The sequence below is a fragment of the Sesamum indicum genome, linkage group LG3 (assembly GCF_000512975.1).
Source record: "Sesamum indicum cultivar Zhongzhi No. 13 linkage group LG3, S_indicum_v1.0, whole genome shotgun sequence".
NCBI classification, from domain to species: Eukaryota; Viridiplantae; Streptophyta; class Magnoliopsida; order Lamiales; family Pedaliaceae; genus Sesamum; species Sesamum indicum.
Window position 1 is genome coordinate 626,209 of NC_026147.1, and position 19,046 is coordinate 645,254.

The 19,046-nt window shown below is 38.0% G+C and overlaps 3 protein-coding genes across 3 annotated transcripts; all 3 read left to right on the forward strand.

The window, feature by feature from the left end:
* LOC105156874 (pectinesterase-like) lies at positions 712–2,861 on the forward strand. The gene is made up of 3 exons (XM_011073123.2): positions 712–1,310; positions 1,406–1,852; positions 1,961–2,861. Exons 1-3 carry the CDS (start codon positions 815–817, stop codon positions 2,656–2,658), a joined length of 1,641 nt encoding a protein of 546 aa, XP_011071425.1. The 5' UTR covers positions 712–814; the 3' UTR covers positions 2,659–2,861.
* On the forward strand, positions 5,537–7,787 carry LOC105156876 (pectinesterase-like). Its single transcript, XM_011073125.2, has 3 exons — positions 5,537–6,121; positions 6,240–6,695; positions 6,867–7,787. The coding sequence occupies exons 1-3, from the start codon at positions 5,629–5,631 to the stop codon at positions 7,562–7,564; spliced, it is 1,647 nt and encodes a 548-aa protein (XP_011071427.1). The 5' UTR covers positions 5,537–5,628; the 3' UTR covers positions 7,565–7,787.
* On the forward strand, positions 16,879–18,985 carry LOC105156877 (pectinesterase-like). The gene is made up of 3 exons (XM_011073127.2): positions 16,879–17,461; positions 17,546–17,992; positions 18,101–18,985. Exons 1-3 carry the CDS (start codon positions 16,966–16,968, stop codon positions 18,796–18,798), a joined length of 1,641 nt encoding a protein of 546 aa, XP_011071429.1. The 5' UTR covers positions 16,879–16,965; the 3' UTR covers positions 18,799–18,985.

Genomic DNA, 19,046 nt, shown 5'->3' on the forward strand with positions numbered 1-19,046 from the left:
TACAATTGATATCTCCAATAATTATACATACAGTAACAAGATAAAGAATTTGTCACTCTTTATATATTTTTAGTGAAATTTTTAAAATTATCATTTGATATTTTACCACTAATATCATATTTTCTTCTAATAAAATTTCTTTTTCCCAACGGTGTCATAAATTCCTCTGCCTTTTAAATGCAATGAATTTTCTGACTATTTTTGGCTGTCCAAAAAATTCATCCTAATAAAATAATTTTTTCGTAGTGTTTTAATTTGGCCAAATATTCTCAAAACATGTATTAGATCCCCAATTATTTTCAAAAAGTGTAATCTAAAAATCCATTTTTTCAGAAAAAGGTGATCATAAAGAAATCTTAATCCAATATTTCTCTAAAATCCCAAAATTCCATAATAAAAATTCAACATTAGCAAAGTCAATACTAAGTATTGAGAATATTATAATTTTCATAACAATTGATATCCAATTAAATACAGAATTTTGCCTTTAATATTAATCCATTCAATCCACGCTGAAATGATCAAACAAGACTTCAAACAATTTACCCTCCATTCAGGGGCGCTCCTAATTTGTATGCATGGCCACCTTTCTTCTCAGCCCCGAAAGCCTCTAACAGTCCCTAATTCGTAGTAGAATTAACAACCTCCAGCTGCTTTGATGGCTTCCAACGTTGTTTCTCTAGCTATAAATACCCTGTCTTACCCCCACATCTTCCATCACCCAGAGTTCTAAGCTTTACTTAATAACAATCTAGAGATTTGTCTCCACTCTGGAAACCTCAAATAAATTCCAGGGTAGAGACGTTCAATAAAAATGGCTGCAAAAGCAGCGGTTGCCGGGCTCGCTGCCATCCTCGTGGTGGCTATGGTTGTCGCTGTGGCAGTTGGTATTACAAAGAAACACAACGAAGGTGAATCCGTCAGTGCCGGCTCTACCAAGGCCGTGCAGTCCGTTTGCGCCCCTACTGACTACAAAGACACTTGTGAACAGAGCCTCTCCCATGCCAACACCACAGACCCGAAGGAGCTGATCAAGGCCGCATTTGAATTTACCGAGAAAAATATAGGCGACGTGATCAAGAACTCGCCTCTGTTCAAAGAAGCAGCAAATGATGATGGCACCAAACAAGCATTGGCTATCTGCCAAGAAGTGCTTGACACAGCCATTGATGATCTCAAGAGGTCATTCGACAAGGTTGGTGAATTCGACGCCTTGAAGGCCAATGAGTACCTTGAGGACCTCAAGACGTGGCTTAGTGCTGTAATCACGAACCATGAAACTTGCATTGATGCCTTTGAGAACACCACAGGTATGCATGTATATCAAAAAAGATTCAGCAATCTCTATCAACAGGTCACTCACTGTTTCAGAATTCTTATATATACATATTTTGTTGAATTTTAGGCGACACTGGGGAAAAGATGAAGAACGTGCTGCAAACTGCCAGGCAGATGTCGAGCAATGGCCTTGCCATGGTATCCAATATGTCATCAATCTTTACGTCGTTACAGGTGGGGAGCTCTGCCAGCCGGAAGCTTCTCTCCGAGGAAGAAGCCGACCTATTCATATCCATGAAACAAAGGAGTCTCATGGGGTTGCAGCCCAATGCCGTGGTGGCCCAAGATGGAAGCGGGCAGTTCAAGACCATTAGCGCCGCCATTGCATCTGTGCCTCAGAAGAATAACCAACCGTTCGTGATTCATGTGAAGGCTGGTGTGTACAAGGAGTATGTCGAAATCCCCAAGAAGGTGAACAAAATTGTACTGATCGGAGATGGTCCATTGAAGACAAGAATTAGTGGGAGAAAGAACTATGCTGAAGGTGTTAAGACCTTCCACACTGCCACTGTTTGTGAGTTTCTTTGACCTTCATCTCTTTCTAAATGTATTCTGCTGACACTATGATTATCACAGTCCTTTAAATGTAGAGATAAAATTGAAAGTTCCTTCTCGCTTGCAGCTGTTAATGCTGACGAATTCTTCGCAAAGGACATCGGATTTGAAAACACAGCCGGTCCCCAGGGACACCAAGCCGTGGCCCTACGCGTCTCTGGCGATCGTGCCATCTTCCACAATGTCCACATTGACGGCTATCAGGACACTCTCTACGCTCACACCTACCGCCAGTACTATCGCGCCTGCTCCATCTCGGGCACCATCGACTTCATCTTCGGCGACGCCCAAGCCCTTTTCCAGAACTGCAAATTCGTGGTCCGGAAGCCAGGGCCCAACCAGGCCTGCATGGTCACCGCCCAAGGCCGCGTCGAGCGCCACAGTCTGGGCGCCACCGTTATCCAGAATGGCGATTTCGTGGCTGAGCCAGCATTGCTTCAGGCTGCACCACCCGTTAAGGTTTACCTTGGCCGCCCATGGAAGCAGCTCTCAAGGACCATTATCATGCAATCCAACATTGGCGGGTTCGTTTTACCTGAAGGTTGGTCGGTATGGGACGGAAATTTCGCTCTGAACACACTGTACTATGCTGAGTACCAGAACCGCGGGCCAGGGTCGGATACGAAGAACCGGGTGCAGTGGCCGGGGATCCAACACTTCAGTCCACAAATGGCTGAGAGCTGGACGGGAGCGAAAATGTATCAAGGGGATGAGTGGATCAGGAACTCTGGGGTTCCATACGTACCTACCATGATGAAAGTCTAATAAGTTGATTTCCTAACAATTTTTGCAGGTTTTCGTCGTCTAGCAACTAGAGCTCTTCCTTATGTTCTAGTAACAATTTGTATGATTTTTAAACCTTTCTTGGAGATTCGTTCACAGCATAGATTCTCTATTTTGTAAGAAAAATTGTACAAATTATAGGTGATGCATACCTTGCTCCAATATTACCACACTTTTCTTTATCATCCAAAGTGTGACATGCAAATTAGAAGTTAATGTTTAACTCTTAACACTACAAAGGGTATTAGAGATGATAATTTTTTACGTCTTTGCAGCCAAACTTTCCATTATAAATTAATAGCCATAAAAAAATCCGTTATCATACTTTGTAGCCAAATATTTAGGATGGAATATCTCCGTATAAGAGTCAAAGAACGGAAATATTCCATCTGGATTCTGTCGGTTATAATATATTATTTCTTAACTATTGATAGCAATTCCGTCCCTAAGTATTTCATCAGTAATGGCCAAATCTATTTTGTTAATTCTGTCTCTAGTAATTTTTTTGTTTTTCAATTTAAATTTCTATATCCAAATTAATATCTAAATACCACCCAATAATATTAATATTTGAACTGCATGTCCAACAATAGAAATCACATCATACTAGAATCAATAATATTTGAGTTGTTATAATATTAACCAATCATTTCTTACTATCTATAACAATACAAACAAAGTATAAAGTATCATCAAACAACTAAATTTGCAAGTATGTCTAAACATTCAAACCAAACTGTTATAGGTAATGCTTACCTTGCTCCAATATTACCACCCGTTGTTTTAAATATTGTTTGAATATCCTAGATGATAGGGTGTTGGCCCTCGAGCGTCTACATCAAAAGCATTTATCTCAATTGGCCCGATCGTCTAGCATCCGAGCCTCTAGACGGGGATGAAGACGATGATGAGCACACGGACGCTGGGGATAATAATTTAGATTAGGATTTATTTTTTGTATTTTTATAAAAATACAATTTTGTACTAATATTTTTATTTTTATAATTAAATTATGATTTTTTTATGTTACATTATGTGTTTTTTTTATATAAATATTAAAATATATTAAATAAAATAAATATTAAAATATATTAAATAAATAAATAATTTTTGTAACTGCATTTGTAACGGGTTTTTGTAATACACCAAGAACAGATGAAATCGTCACGCCGTTACAAAGACTGTGCCAAAATAGTTATCGATTTTGAACGTGGCCATTCAAAAAACAGTAAAAACATCAGCGAATTACAAATACAGTGGCAAAAACAATTACAATATAATTCAAAACCATTACAAAGAGTATTATAAAACTTGTTCCAAACATAGAGCATAATCATACCTAAACGTGTTACAAAGGCCGTACAAAAATAACTAAATCAAATTCAATCAAGTTGTTACAAAAGTAGTTACAAATTTATACCAAGCTGTTACAAAAGCAGTTTCAAATTTATTTGTTTCAATATGACTAGTTTTGTAACGGCATACAGTGGCCGATACAAAGACCTTTACAATTTCTGCTAAGCCGTTACAAATAGTTTGTAAGCTCCATTTAACCGCGGTAGGTCAGTCTTAAAAAATCATTACATATTAATAAAAAAGTCATTCAAATAAAATAATTTTTTTGTAGTGGTCGGCTGGCGAGGAGGAGGCAACTTTAGGATAAGATTCTTTTATTTTTTTATTCCTCAATTTTAAAAAAAAAAAGCTGAATTTTGTTATGTTTTTTATTAATACATATTTTTTATTTATTAATTCTATGTTTAATTTAATTGCATTCCATTTTTACTTTTAAATTCAATTTAAAAACACAATTAAATAAAATAATAATAATAAATTTAATATATAATTGCCATGGTCTTAGTGACGACCAATCCGTCAAAAAGCCAAAAATACATAATAATCTTGTCATTGAAAATCAAGAGACTGTTGCAAAAGTTTATCTCAATTTGTGATAGGAAGTATCGTCACTAACCCGTCCCTGATTTTGCCACAACTTCCGTCTCCAACATCGTCTCCCGAAATGTGAAAATTGAGTTTTTTTTTGTTATAATTGTTTATCTTTTAATTTTTAGAATAGTATTTTGGCCCTATATTTTATTAATTTTTTTACGATTTCAACTCTTTTATAGAATCATAATAATGCAGTTAACATTTAAATATATGATACATTTAGTAGTGTTGCAAGAAAAAGAATTATTATTAACTATAGTATTAATCACTATAGTTGAAAATTATGGTAAATAATTATTATTAATCATAATTAAATAAAATCGATTCAAAATAAATTAATTTTTCATCATGAAAAATTATGTGTAACAGCTAAGAGTTATGATAAAATACTTGTCATGACTTTTAACAATGACAAATATTTTAGTCACCCTTACAAAACCAAGACCAATAAACATTACTTGGCCATAGTGAATAATTATTTGATACGATTATTTATTATTACCAATAACAATTAATAATAATTAAATATAATATTTCTTGCGATGTGTCATTATAAAATTAAATAGTACGTATGTACTTACGTTTTTAATAGTATTTAATACTTACCTTTTAGTTATAGATATTGTATTTTACATTTAATATATTATTTTAATTAATATCTAAATGAAATTCCTAAATCCACCAATTAAAGTCGAGTTTCATGCATGGCCAATTTTGCCCTCTAATATTAATCACAGGCACCCCTGATTTGCATGCATGGCCACCTTTCTTCCCAGCCCCGGAAACGTCGAACAGTCTCCAATTTTATAATAGAAATAACAACCTCTCAACCTGCTTTCATGGCTCCAACGTTGTTTCTCAAGCTATAAGTGCCCTGTCTTCCTCCCACATCTTCCATCACTCAGAGTTCTGAGCTTTATTTAATTAAAATCCAGAAATTCCTCTCCACTCTGGGAACCTTGAATAAATTCCAGGGTAGAGAATTAAAAAAAAAAAAAGGAAATGGCTGCCAAAGCAGCAGTTGCCGGGCTAGCTGCCATCCTCGTGGTGGCGATGGTTGTTGCTGTGGCAGTTGGTGTTACAAAGAGAAGTGAATCAGGCTCCGTCAGTGCCGGCTCAACCAAGGCCGTGCAGTCCATTTGCGCCCCTACTGACTATAAAGAAACTTGTGAAAGCAGCCTTTCCCATGCCAACACTACCGACCCCAAGGAGCTGGTCAAGGCCGCATTTGAATTTACAGAGAAAAATATAGGCGAAGTCATCAAGAACTCGTCTTTGTTCCAAGAAGCAGCCAAGGATAATGGCACCAAGCAGGCGTTGGAGATCTGCCAAGAAGTGCTTGACACTGCCATCGATGATCTCAAGAGGTCGTTCGACACGTTTGGGGAATTCGACGCTACCAAGGCCAACGAGTACGTCGAGGACCTCAAAACGTGGCTTAGTGCTGTAATCACGAACCATGAAACCTGCATTGATGCCTTTGAGAACACCACAGGTATGTACATACATATATCATAAAAGCTTTAGCAATCTGTCTGCTGGATTAGTCCTGTTTCAAGATTTTTATATACACGTGTTATGTGTATAAAGATATATTTTTTTTAAATATGCAGGCGATACTGGGGAGAAGATGAAGCATTTGATGAAAACTACTAGGGAGATGTCAAGCAACGGCCTCGCCATGGTGACCAATATGTCATCGATCCTTGCATCGTTGCAGATTGGGGGGCTTTCCAGCCGAAAGCTTCTCTCGGAGGAAGAAGGCGCTCTATTCTTATCCAACAATCAAAGGCGTCTCCTTGCCGCATCATCATTGAAGCCGAATGCGGTGGTGGCCCTAGATGGAAGCGGGCAGTTCAACACGATTAGCGCAGCCATTGCATCTGTCCCTCCCAAGAATAACCAAACATTTGTGATTTATGTTAAGGCTGGTCTGTACAAGGAGTATGTCCAAATTCCCAAGAAGATGAACAAAATTGTATTGATCGGAGATGGTCCTTTGAAGACAAGAATCAGTGGCAGAAAGAACTACGCTGAAGGTGTTAAGACCTTCCACACGGCCACCGTCGGTGAGTTTCTTAATTCAACCTTCATCTCTTTATGCATAATCAGTATAGCTTTTCTTATATACATCAGTATGATAATATTAAAAATTGAAAATTATATACAATCACGTAAGTAGAAATTTAGTTGATGTTCTAAATGTAGAAATAAAATTGAAAGTTAACTGTCTTTTGTAGCTGTAAGCGCTGATGAGTTCATGGCAAAGGACATCGGATTTGAGAACACAGCTGGTCCTCAGGGGCACCAAGCCGTGGCCCTGCGCGTCTCTGGTGACCGTGCCGTCTTTTTCAATGTTCACATCGATGGTTACCAGGACACTCTCTACGCCCACACCTATCGCCAGTACTATCGCGACTGCTCCATCTCCGGCACCATCGACTTCATCTTCGGCGACGCCCTAGCCCTTTTCCAGAACTGCAAATTCGTCGTCCGGAAGCCAGGGCCCAACCAGGCCTGCATGGTTACCGCCCAAGGCCGTGTCGAGCCCCGCAGCCTGGGCGCCACAGTCATCCAGAACGGCGACATTGTGGCTGAGCCAGCATTGCTCCAGGCTACACCACCCGTTAAGGTTTACCTTGGCCGCCCATGGAAGTTGCTCTCAAGGACCATTATCATGCAATCCAACATCGGCGGGTTCGTTGCACCAGAAGGGTGGGCGGAATGGTCGGGAAATTTTGCTCTAGACACACTGTACTACGCAGAGTACCAGAATCGCGGCCCCGGATCGGATATGAAGAACCGAGTCAAATGGCCGGGGATCCAACACTTCACTCAACAAATGGCTGAGAGCTGGACGGGAGGGAGAATCTATGGAGGGGATGAATGGATCAGGATCTCTGGGACTCCATACGTACCTACCATGATGAATGTCTAATAAGTTGAGTCAACTGATTTCCTAACAATTTTTGCAGGTATGGGTGGTGTAGTTAACTGGAGCTTAATTTTGCTCATGTTGTCTAGTAATAAGTTTTATGATTTTATGCTTGTGATGGAGATTAGTTGACAAAACAGACTCTCTATTTTAGTTGTAAGAAAAGCATTTGTACAAATTATAATATTAAAAAAAAGGGAAAGTAACATTTTTGTCCCATAAATTAGATCTGTTTCATTTATCGTTCCATTCGCTACGGGATCAATAGTTTTAGTCCCGTAACTTACAAAAATTAGCAATTAGCATTTTTTGTCCCCATCCACTATTTTATTTACAATTTAGCTATGTGACGAGCACGCCTAGGCCTAGCATGTGATTGTTAAGTGTTTTTTGCTGGATACAGAATTGATTTGTTTTCCAGCTTGGGACCATTTTTCGGAAAAAAATATAACTACATGAGGAAAAATAATGGGATCAAAATTACAAATACACTAAGTTATGGAATGTAAATTACAATTTTCCCATACGAGTTGTGTGTTATTTGGTGTGATTGATGTGGCACATCATATGAGCTATGTGCTTTATGGTATGACTGATGATAGGGTATCATATGTGATATCAAAAAAAGGTAGAAAAAAGAGAGAGAGATGAGATATTACAATTGAGATGATGATAGCCAATGAAGATCATTAAATGATTTACCGTAACTTAAGTAAGCAGGACTCTTAGAGAATAAATAGTACTTTTGTAAGGAATTGCCTACTTTGTGATTCTGTGGTGATTGCATGATGATAGATTGTTGGTTGGTGTCATTACATGATACTTCTCTTACTACGTATGTATACTAACCGTTATGGCACACCGTTCCTACGTACTATAATAAATAATTATTTTCGCTTTAAAATATATTATAAATTAGAATAAAATATATAAATTAACATGTTACATCACTACAAAAAAATACAGAATATTTACTGGTTTTGGAATGATTTTTGTGCCTTTTGGAACGGTTTAAAATTGAAGAAATTAATTTGAACCGTTCTTTGGAACGGTTTGCATTCCGTCATTATAAATGGCATTCCTAAAATTTAGAAACGATTGGTGAAGGACCGTTCCCAACGTGAAAAAGTTGTTGTACCACATTGTCCTTGACCGTCTTAATAGTACAGTTGAATATGAAAATTTGATTTGTTTGATTGAAACACATTGGATATGTTTTGGAACAGTCATGTAAATTAATTCAGGATAATTTTGAAATGGTTGTTCTAATACTCTTGGCTGAATTTTGGAACTGTAATTATTTATAATGGTGATATATTTATGAAAGGTCATTGGAATTGTATAGTGCTCAATTTTTGAATAGTATTAGGCATGATTTATTATTTGTTTGGAATGGTCTCTTGTATGCATTAGTTTGAGTTGGAATGCATTTAGGAACAATCAATCCTTTATAGGAATACTTATTCAAAATTGTTTTAGCAATGGTGTTTGAAACGTTGTTGTTTTTTAAATTTGTAACATTTTATTAACAATTACTAAAATCGTTTCTATTTTTTTAATTATAAATTTTTAAATAATAATTTAATTTTATAATTAATTATTAAATTTATTTATATATATGAGTTTAATTAATTGAATAAATATTAAATAATAAAATGTAATAAACATTATGAAATATGATTAATTAGAATAAAATTATATTAATATAAAATATTATCCATTATAAAGTTTTAAAAAATAAAATCAAATTTAAACCCTCTTATCAACGATGTCTATATCGTCCTTGTTCGGAGTAGGGGGTCTGTCGGAGACTGTGCTGGGGCCCTAGTGGAAGTGGTCGGTTGTGACGGTTCCTTAGTCGAGGAGGTGGCTTATATGGACCTCTTCATAGCCATCATCTCAACCATCATCATCTCCAGTTGGACCATGGGATCCTCCATGTCCGGGTTTGGCAGTGACAGTGCGGTGGCAACGGTTACGTGTAGGTCAGTTGGAGACGTGGGCTTAAAAAATAAAGCTGAATACACGGCCCTTTTTCTTGCCCTCGATTGTAGCCAGGCACAACTACTGCTCAGTCATCGCCACTGAAGCCTCTGATTCGGCCGTGGTAATACGTCTTCGGCTATGGGCTGAGGCTGATAATCCTCATTCAGCTTCTGGAACATCTCCTACAAAACAAACAAAATTATTAGTACTTTACCCTAGAATTATTTTTAAAAAATAATAAAATTACTAAGGTGGAGGTTGATAATCCTCCACCTCAGCCGCCCTCAGGCTGTTGCAGCCAACGTCCGCTTTCTTCTTGTAGCATCTTGCAAACAATTCCATCTACTTGGTTGGCCGACTGAGTACTGCCTCCTATATAAGTATAAAACAGTTAGCACATTATTACAAAACAATGATAAACTTTATAAAACAATATAAATTATTTACCATCTTCCCCTTGTGCATGCCAATAGAGGAAGATCCACTTGTGATACATAATACAGGACGCCACCCAATTCACCTTATTCTTGGTAGGCTCATCCTGGAAGTCCCCATTAGCCCAGTATGACTAGAGCTGGAGCAATACCTCGTTGGCCAAACCAAGTGGTTTGACTAGCTCTTTTCGAGCGAGGGCAAATCATTTTTGGGTGAATTTACCCGCCCACATGTGAAAAACTTGGGATATGGACTCATTGTCATAGTCTTACCAGTAGGTCATTTGAAAAATATCAAATTAGAAAAAAAAAATATATTAGTAAAATTCATTAAACAATTTAGATTATAACCTAATACAACATTTTGTAAAAGTACATTACTTTTAGGCTCTCGAACCAGAACTGTTGGTGCTCTGGTGACATCGACCTCAAACATCCCAAAGGGTGAGGAAAGTGTCCTCACACTACCGCATTAATGCGCTCGTGGTCTTGTGCAATCGGTACTTGAATCCGACGCTACAGATCTACAGCCCTGTACTCCAAAGGCATGTTTGGGGTCATGCTTCCTCAACTCGTGAGTCATTCCAGAAGGTGATGCCTACCGAATTGGTTCTAGTAAGTCATTCCATAGCGAGGTGGATGCTAATAAGGAACTCCTTATGGCGACCTGGATTTTGCTAGATCAGCTCTTTGAATTTGTCCGGCAACTTGGACATTTATCGCTAGATGCCCGAACTTCTTGTTAAGCTCCTCGAGGTTTTCGAAGGTGCCTGAGCCTCATCACGATGGAGTTTGCTTCAAATGCCTCCATATCTCATTAGGAAACTTGCAAGAACATTTTCATGAAATTCTATAACGACAATATTATAACAATAATATTGGCATTCAGCTTACCATGTGGTAATATGAGCTTTCTTTATCTTTGATTCTAATTTATTTTTGAAGAATACCTTAAGATTAGTATTATCAACCTTTAAAGTAAATTCATTAGCAAGTAAAAAAAAAGGCCATTTCTTAAAAGCCTTTCAAACCGCAAAAGATTTGGCTTGTTGTTCTGAGAACAATCTTCCTGTATATCTACAAGGTTCTTCCCCTGTAACTGTCTTCTTGATGACCATTGTTGTCCATCTATAACCATCGGCGTCTGTGTAAACTAGCAATTCATCCTCGTCCTGTGGTATAGCAAGCTTCGACAGGTTATTGCAAACCTATTTCAACTTACAAACCCTTTTTGTGTGGATTTCTTCCCATTTCCACTTTGAATTTTCTCTTTCTTTTAGAAGTGATCGAAAATCCTTCTTGTATCTTGCAAGATCATTAATGAAGATACCTACAAAATTAACAACTCTCAAGAAGCTCTGCAAATGCTTCTTGTCTTTGAATACGTCTGGAAAATGCAAATTTTTTCCACAATATGGTCCTGTAACTCAATTCCTGCTTCATCAATAAGAATTCCTAGAAATTCAATTTTATTTACACCAATAGTAGTTTTCTTCTCAGAAAGTACTAATCCTTCTTTATGGCATGCATTAAAAAATATTTCAAGATGTTTAATATTTTCTTTCATATTTTTAGATGCAATCAGTATGTCGTCAATATAGACAAACATGAATTTGAAATAATCTTTCAAAAGATTATCTATTGTTAAATATTTGGGGTCAATTAGCTAAACCTATTGGAAGCACATTCTAGATATATTGTCCCTATGGTGTGGAGAATGCAGTAAATTTCTTTGTTTCACTCTTCATCTTAATCTGATAAAACCCAAATTTGTAATCGAATTTAAAAAACACTTTCGCTCCTTTAATGCAATTAATTAAGTGTTCTCTACTAGGAATGTAATAACTATCAAACTCTAATATTTTGTTAATGCCTTGATACTTAATTATCAACCTGGGTTTACCTCTTCTTATCTCACCATAGTTTCTTACAAGAAATCCAAGGCTACTGTATGTAGAGACTCCAGGTTTGATGAGTCCAAGATTGATATACTCCTTGATAATCATCTGCATATCCTTCTTATCTTCCATGTTCATCTAGACAGGTTTGTATCGAACGTATTCGTACTTGCATTCTTCTTTGACTTTCAGAGTAGCCTCGATCTTATTCCTATCCCACTAGGATAGAGGGTTTTCACTAAAGTTCCTCTAAATAAGTCTCTTGATGTTTTCAGGAGAAAGTTTGCTTTCCTCGCTAATCTCTAGCAATTTCATTTCCTGCAGTGTTTTCTTAAGGTTCTTAATTTCTTTCTCGGATTCCTTGTAGAAGCTATCGCTGTCGATGAGTCCCTGTTGCTAGAAAGATAAAAGAACCTTACCAAATTTCCTCTTATCCTGCATTTTTGGATGAGTTAATTTGGCATCGAAATCACCACGTTTGCTACGAAAATTTATGGGCATTATCTTATTAAATGTCTTTTCTCTTTGCAAAACCTGTATTTCACTACCACAGTTAGTACTAAAAATTAACAGATTCATTTGATTATCTTGCACATATCTTGCAAATGTTTGAATGAAATTGTTACCAAGGAAGATATCAACACTTGATCATGAAACTAAATAGGAGGTGGTTTTACCCTAAACCAAGGTGATCCAAATACTCCTCCGATCAGGATTTTGACTTCTCATATTCTCTTATTGAGTATTAGGATCTTTTGTGAAAAATCCTTTCCTGCAATAACGGCAAGGTTTCCGTTGCTTCTTTAGGGAAAACTCTAGATTTTGCCATGCAAAATCCTGATCCTGAATCAATATAAGTTGCAAAATACTCTGTTTTATACTGATCATACAACATACCGACAGATATGTATATAGAAAATGGACTCGTCATTTAATCCTTATGGTAACACTAAGACTGAATTCCATGTCGTTACCTTTTCTTCCCCATGGTTTATGATCTTCAAGGAAACATAAACCCAAAGTCATACTCCCATTTTCTCGTCCTGCAACTAGGATTTCATAGTCTGCTATTTCTAACATGCCTTCACATCTACCAACAATAGGTTGCTGCAACTGATATAAGTCATCACAATTGAAAAAAAATTCTTTATTAGTGATGTCAAATATAACTTGTATTTCTTTCCATTCTTTAGGGCATCAAAGTTCTACGTTATCTACTCTAATCTCTTGAGAAGTTAATTTTTTTAATAAATCTATCTCCTTCCCTTTATAGCCTGTAATCCTATCTTCCGAAAATGACATCCTGCTACTAAATTCAGTTCTAGAGCTAAGTATTTTATTTAAAACTAGGTGATCTTTTTTTATGATATCAACACCACCTATTCTAGGTATCCTTATAGGATTTGGTGTTATTATCTTTGTAAATTCCTTTAAAGTTCTAGGAATCTCAATATACTATTTCCTAAGAAATAAATCTGAATGATGTGTATTTGAAAGGGCATGAGCTATTCTATAAGTTATAGAATATGGTTTATTACTTTGTTTCATTAGATCTTTTCTTTCAGAATCTCGATGAAGGGTTAAGACTCTATTGAAATCTTGGTCGGCTAGGTTGTATGCAATTCTAGGATAAAATCAAACATTAATTTTCCTGCATATAGATTCTCTATCATTGTTCCAAGACAATAATCTCTTTCGTTATAGATTCTTCTATCCGTTATAGATAAATGTATTTTTGAATCAATTTCTTCCTCAAAAGTTGCTTTTATACTACTTCAATAGTTCCTATATGGATCCATTTCATAGTAACAACTACTTCTTTTCTAAGCTTACTTAATTCTTTAAGAATTTCTTCTTTAGGAATTAATTGCATTTTCATTACATTACCAGTAAGTTCCATAGGTAAAGCAAACTCACCTGAACTTATTTTGTAGATTATGTGATGCTTCCTTTGGTTCTGTCCTATCTGGTTGAGGACTTCTCTAATTCCTCTATCCTAAATCCATCGTATGGGCTGAGGTTGGAATCTTGTCGCATGATTCTTTCCATAGTTTTGTTTGACACCGTCATTCTGGAAAAGAAGCCTGACAGACTTTCAGAGGTTTGAATTTTATCTCTCTCATTGTAATTATTCTAACTCGGTTGAAGATCCACCTGAATCAGTCTCTATTTACTCCTCATAGACACTTTCGTCTGACAGAAGATCTTTGAATTGGTAGATGGTTACCAAATCGCCATAGTAGACTGCATCTAGAATACCATCATGGCTTCAAATTTTCTCAACTCACTATGTTTCTGCGGACAATCGGGAGATATATGTCTTCTTGCTCTACAAGTCTAGCAAGTGCAGTCTTTGAAATTTTTATTGGCTCGGGTATGGGCCCATCTAAAAGTTCTTCTCGTAGGGGTTTTTTCGGTGGATCTTGCATCTGTTCGTTTAGATTCTTGGGATATAGTCCTTGTTTGTCCTGTTTTCTGCCCAGATTTTTATGATCTGGTTTCTGACTTGGACCACCATGATCTTCGTCGGGAAAAAGGTTCGTCTGGAACTCCTAGGATAGGAGTCACTATATGTTTCCTCTTTTTCCTTGGCTTGCTTGATTCTCCTATAATTGTTGGACAATCAATGTTATCACAACAGAGGGTAGTTCCTTTGATTTTACCACTCATTCATTTCATGTTTTTCTGGATAGATACTTGATAACACCAATCCTTCAGTTTGTCTTTAAGGAAAGATATTTTACTTGCAACTGAATCTAGTTGTCTTTCAGGTACTTTGTATGACTGGATCAATATTTCCCTCCATGGACTGCATAATTTTGTAAAGAACATTGGAACTGCTATTTCTGTTGCTACTCCACTCTGGAATAAATACTTACGAAACCGATAGATATATTCATCTATTGCCCAAATATTTCTTATTCAATGCTGAAGAGAGCTTGTGTATATTCTTTAGCATTTTCTACTCTACTTCTTCAAAATAACCATCTTCGATGAAGTGTATTTTGATAAGCCATCCCAGTCGGTTTGTTATCGCGCCTTTCGAATCTCCAGCAAGGATGCTGGATTTGGTATCTTCTGGGGTATTATCCGATTCGATCTTCACAGATCCCTCCAAGCTCAACTCTACAAGTTTTATGAAGTTTCCCTTGACGAGTTTTAAGGTAGTTGTTGCTATCTTGATGCCTGCAACCCATTCATCTATCAACTTCTCGGTATTGTGGAAATCGATAACATCCAAGTTAAGTATAGCGCCATATGGATGCAAGTGCTGGAGCATGGTCCTCGCACAAGGTGTGTTTTCAAGCACTCTTATCAGGTTTTTTCCTAGACTTTCTTTTAGCCTGGTTCCCACGAATGTTGGAGTGTCATTAGTATGAAAATCGACACTTTCTTTCATCAGATGATCCTGTGGAGGATCACTAGAACATGTGCTTCCCTCCAGCGGTGGTAATACTGGAGTGATTTCATCGGTTTGGATATTAACTAAATTCACAATCCCAAGTTGGGAAAAAGATTCTGTCAATTCTTGTAAATCTGATAGATCTGCTCTCGTCACCTTCATTATTTTATAAATGTGATAGAAACGTGATCAGATCTTCTCTGGTCTTTGATTTTGAAATCTCTGTGGCATTCCCCTTGTGATGTAGAAGAGGTACTGTCCTAAGGGCGTCCCTGATTCGCTCTTGTCTAGATTTTGATATCTTAGGGCTCTTCTTTTGGTTTCTCTTCAAATTTGCAATTTCTGCCTTTAGATATTTAAGGTCCTTATGTAGATTTGGAAGGATTTTAAGGACCTCGTCCACTTTTTGGCTCAAAGATTCTAATTTTATAGGTATATAAATATTTTCATGTCCATAGTCTTGAGCTATCTTTTTGTATCTCCCTCAGATCTTGGGAGATCTTCAATGTATCCGGCTCAAGTTCTTTTAATCATAATTTTTAGAACTGTAATTATCTAGGAATTTACCTGTTCCACTTCTCTTGGCTGGGATTCTACCATGGACTTCAGTGGAGTGTAAACGCCTCACCGCATTTCCTGGTAGTACCTATTGAACATCAAAATTCCTCAACCATTCTTGTTCTAGCGTGAGCAATTTTAGGTCAATCCTCTTGGGACCGTTGTAACATTTGTCAAGAATTTTCATGAGAAATTCTCTTCTTTGTATATCCAAAATCTGGAAATACTTCATATTTTCATCGTAACTCGAACTTTCTTCGATTTCATTTTCTCGAAGAGTCTCCATTAGTGGATAAATAATATCTAAATACAATATGCACATATATTTTTTTTAATAAACCTAGGCCCTGATGTCATTTTTCGCGGGGAGGGCATTAGCATCCAATTAGAGATGAAGCGGGACTAAACATGTCAATTTCATAAAATCTATGGGACTAAAATTGTTGGCCCGAACAGTAAGTGACCAAAAGGGAGAACTACTGCAGTGCTACGGGACCAATTATGTCATTTTCCTGTTCCTTAGGAATTCAACCTGATTCCACTATTATTACAATTATTAGAATCAGTAATTAATTTTAATAATTTCGACAACCGGATGGTATTCCATTCCACAAAGTTTTTGTACGTTCAATCATCAAACAGCCCATTCTGGTAGAAGTTACGTTAACAATACAAAATTTTGACTTAAGATTTAAAATCTTAAGTATTAGTTATAATTCTTAAAATTAATGGGACGAAATTTGAAATACGCTTCAATCTTACTAGCTGAAATTAAACATATTTTTCAACTAGATGTACTGTACCTTAAAATCAAACATATAAAAGTTTTTATATTAATCTATTCGTTCATGCTGAAAAGATCAAACAAGAGTTCAAACTATATATCCTCCATTCACGGGCGCCCCTGATTTGCATGCATGGCCACCTTTCTTCACGGCCTCGAAAACGTCGCACTGTCTCTAATGTTGTAGTAGAATTAACTACCTCAACGCTATAAATACCCTGGCTTACCCCCACATCTTCCATCACTCAGAGTTCTAAGCATTATTCAATAACAATAATCTTGAGATTTGTCTCCACTCTGGAAACCTAGAATAAATTCCAGGGTAGAGACGGACAATAAAAATGGCTGCAAAAGCAGCGGTTGCCGGGCTCGCTGCCATCCTCGTGGTGGCGATGGTTGTCGCTGTGGCAGTTGGTGTTACAAAGAGACAAAGTGAATCAGGCTCCATCAGTGCCGGCTCTACCAAGGCCGTGCAGAACGTTTGCGCCCCTACTGACTACAAAGACACTTGTGAACAGAGCCTTTCCAATGCCAACACCACAGACCCGAAGGAGCTGATCAAGGCCGCATTTGAATTTACCGAGAAAAATATAGGCGACGTGATCAAGAACTCGCCTCTGTTCAAAGAAGCAGCCAATGATGATGGCACCAAACAAGCATTGGCGATCTGCCAAGAAGTGCTTGACACAGCCATTGATGATCTCAAGAGGTCATTCGACAAGGTCGGTGAATTCGACGCCTCCAAGGCCAATGAGTATCTTGAGGACCTCAAGACGTGGCTTAGTGCTGTAATCACGAACCATGAAACTTGCATTGATGCCTTTGAGAACACCACAGGTATGCCGGAGATTCAGCAATCTCTATCAACAGGTCACTCACTGTTTCAGAATTCTTATATATACATATTTTGTTGAATTTTAGGCGACACTGGGGAAAAGATGAAGAACGTGCTGCAAACTGCCAGGCAGATGTCGAGCAATGGCCTTGCCATGGTATCAAATATGTCATCAATCTTTACGTCGTTACAGGTGGGGAGCACTGCCAGCCGGAAGCTTCTCTCCGAGGAAGAAGCCGACCTATTCATATCCATCAAACAAAGGAGACTCATGGGGTTGCAGCCCAATGCCGTGGTGGCCCAAGATGGAAGCGGGCAGTTCAAGACGATTAGCGCCGCCATTGCAACTGTGCCTCAGAAGAATAACCAACCGTTCGTGATTCATGTGAAGGCTGGTGTGTACAAGGAGTATGTCGAAATCCCCAAGAAGGTGAACAAAATTGTACTGATCGGAGATGGTCCATTGAAGACAAGAATTAGTGGGAGAAAGAACTATGCTGAAGGTGTTAAGACCTTCCACACTGCCACTGTTTGTGAGTTTCTTTGACCTTCATCTCTTTCTATATGTATTCTGCTGACACTATGATTATCACAGTCCTCTAAATGTTGAGATAAAATTGAAAGTTCCTTGTCGCTTGCAGCTGTTAATGCAGACGAATTCTTCGCAAAGGACATCGGATTTGAAAACACAGCCGGTCCCCAGGGACACCAAGCCGTGGCCCTACGCGTCTCTGGCGATCGTGCCATCTTCCACAATGTCCACATTGACGGCTATCAGGACACTCTCTACGCTCACACCTACCGCCAGTACTATCGCGACTGCTCCATCTCGGGCACCATCGACTTCATCTTCGGCGACGCCCAAGCCCTTTTCCAGAACTGCAAATTCGTGGTCCGGAAGCCAGGGCCCAACCAGGCCTGCATGGTCACCGCCCAAGGCCGCGTCGAGCGCCACAGTCTGGGCGCCACCGTTATCCAGAATGGCGATTTCGTGGCTGAGCCAGCATTGCTTCAGGCTGCACCACCCGTTAAGGTTTACCTTGGCCGCCCATGGAAGCAGCTCTCAAGGACCATTATCATGCAATCCAACATCGGCGGGTTTGTTTTACCTGAAGGTTGGTCGGTATGGGACGGAAATTTCGCTCTGAACACACTGTACTACGCAGAGTACCAGAACCGCGGCCCCGGGTCGGATACAAAGAACCGGGTCCAGTGGCCGGGGATCCAACACTTCAGTCCACAAATGGCTGAGAGCTGGACCGGAGCGAAAATGTATCAAGGGGATGAGTGGATTAGGAACTCTGGGGTTCCATACGTACCTACCATGATGAAAGTCTAATAAGTTCTGTCAACAATTTTTGCAGGTTTTGGCCGTCTAGTAACTGGAACTCTTCCTTATGTTGTCTAGCAATATTTTTTTATGATTTTATCCTTACCTTGGAGATTCGTTGACAATACATATTCTCTATTTTGTAAGAAGAAACTTCTACAAATTATAATATTAAGAGTTTCATTTCTAGCTAGCATAAGTACTCGTGAAATATGTTTGGCAAAGTACATATAGAAATCAACTGTATAACTCAAGGT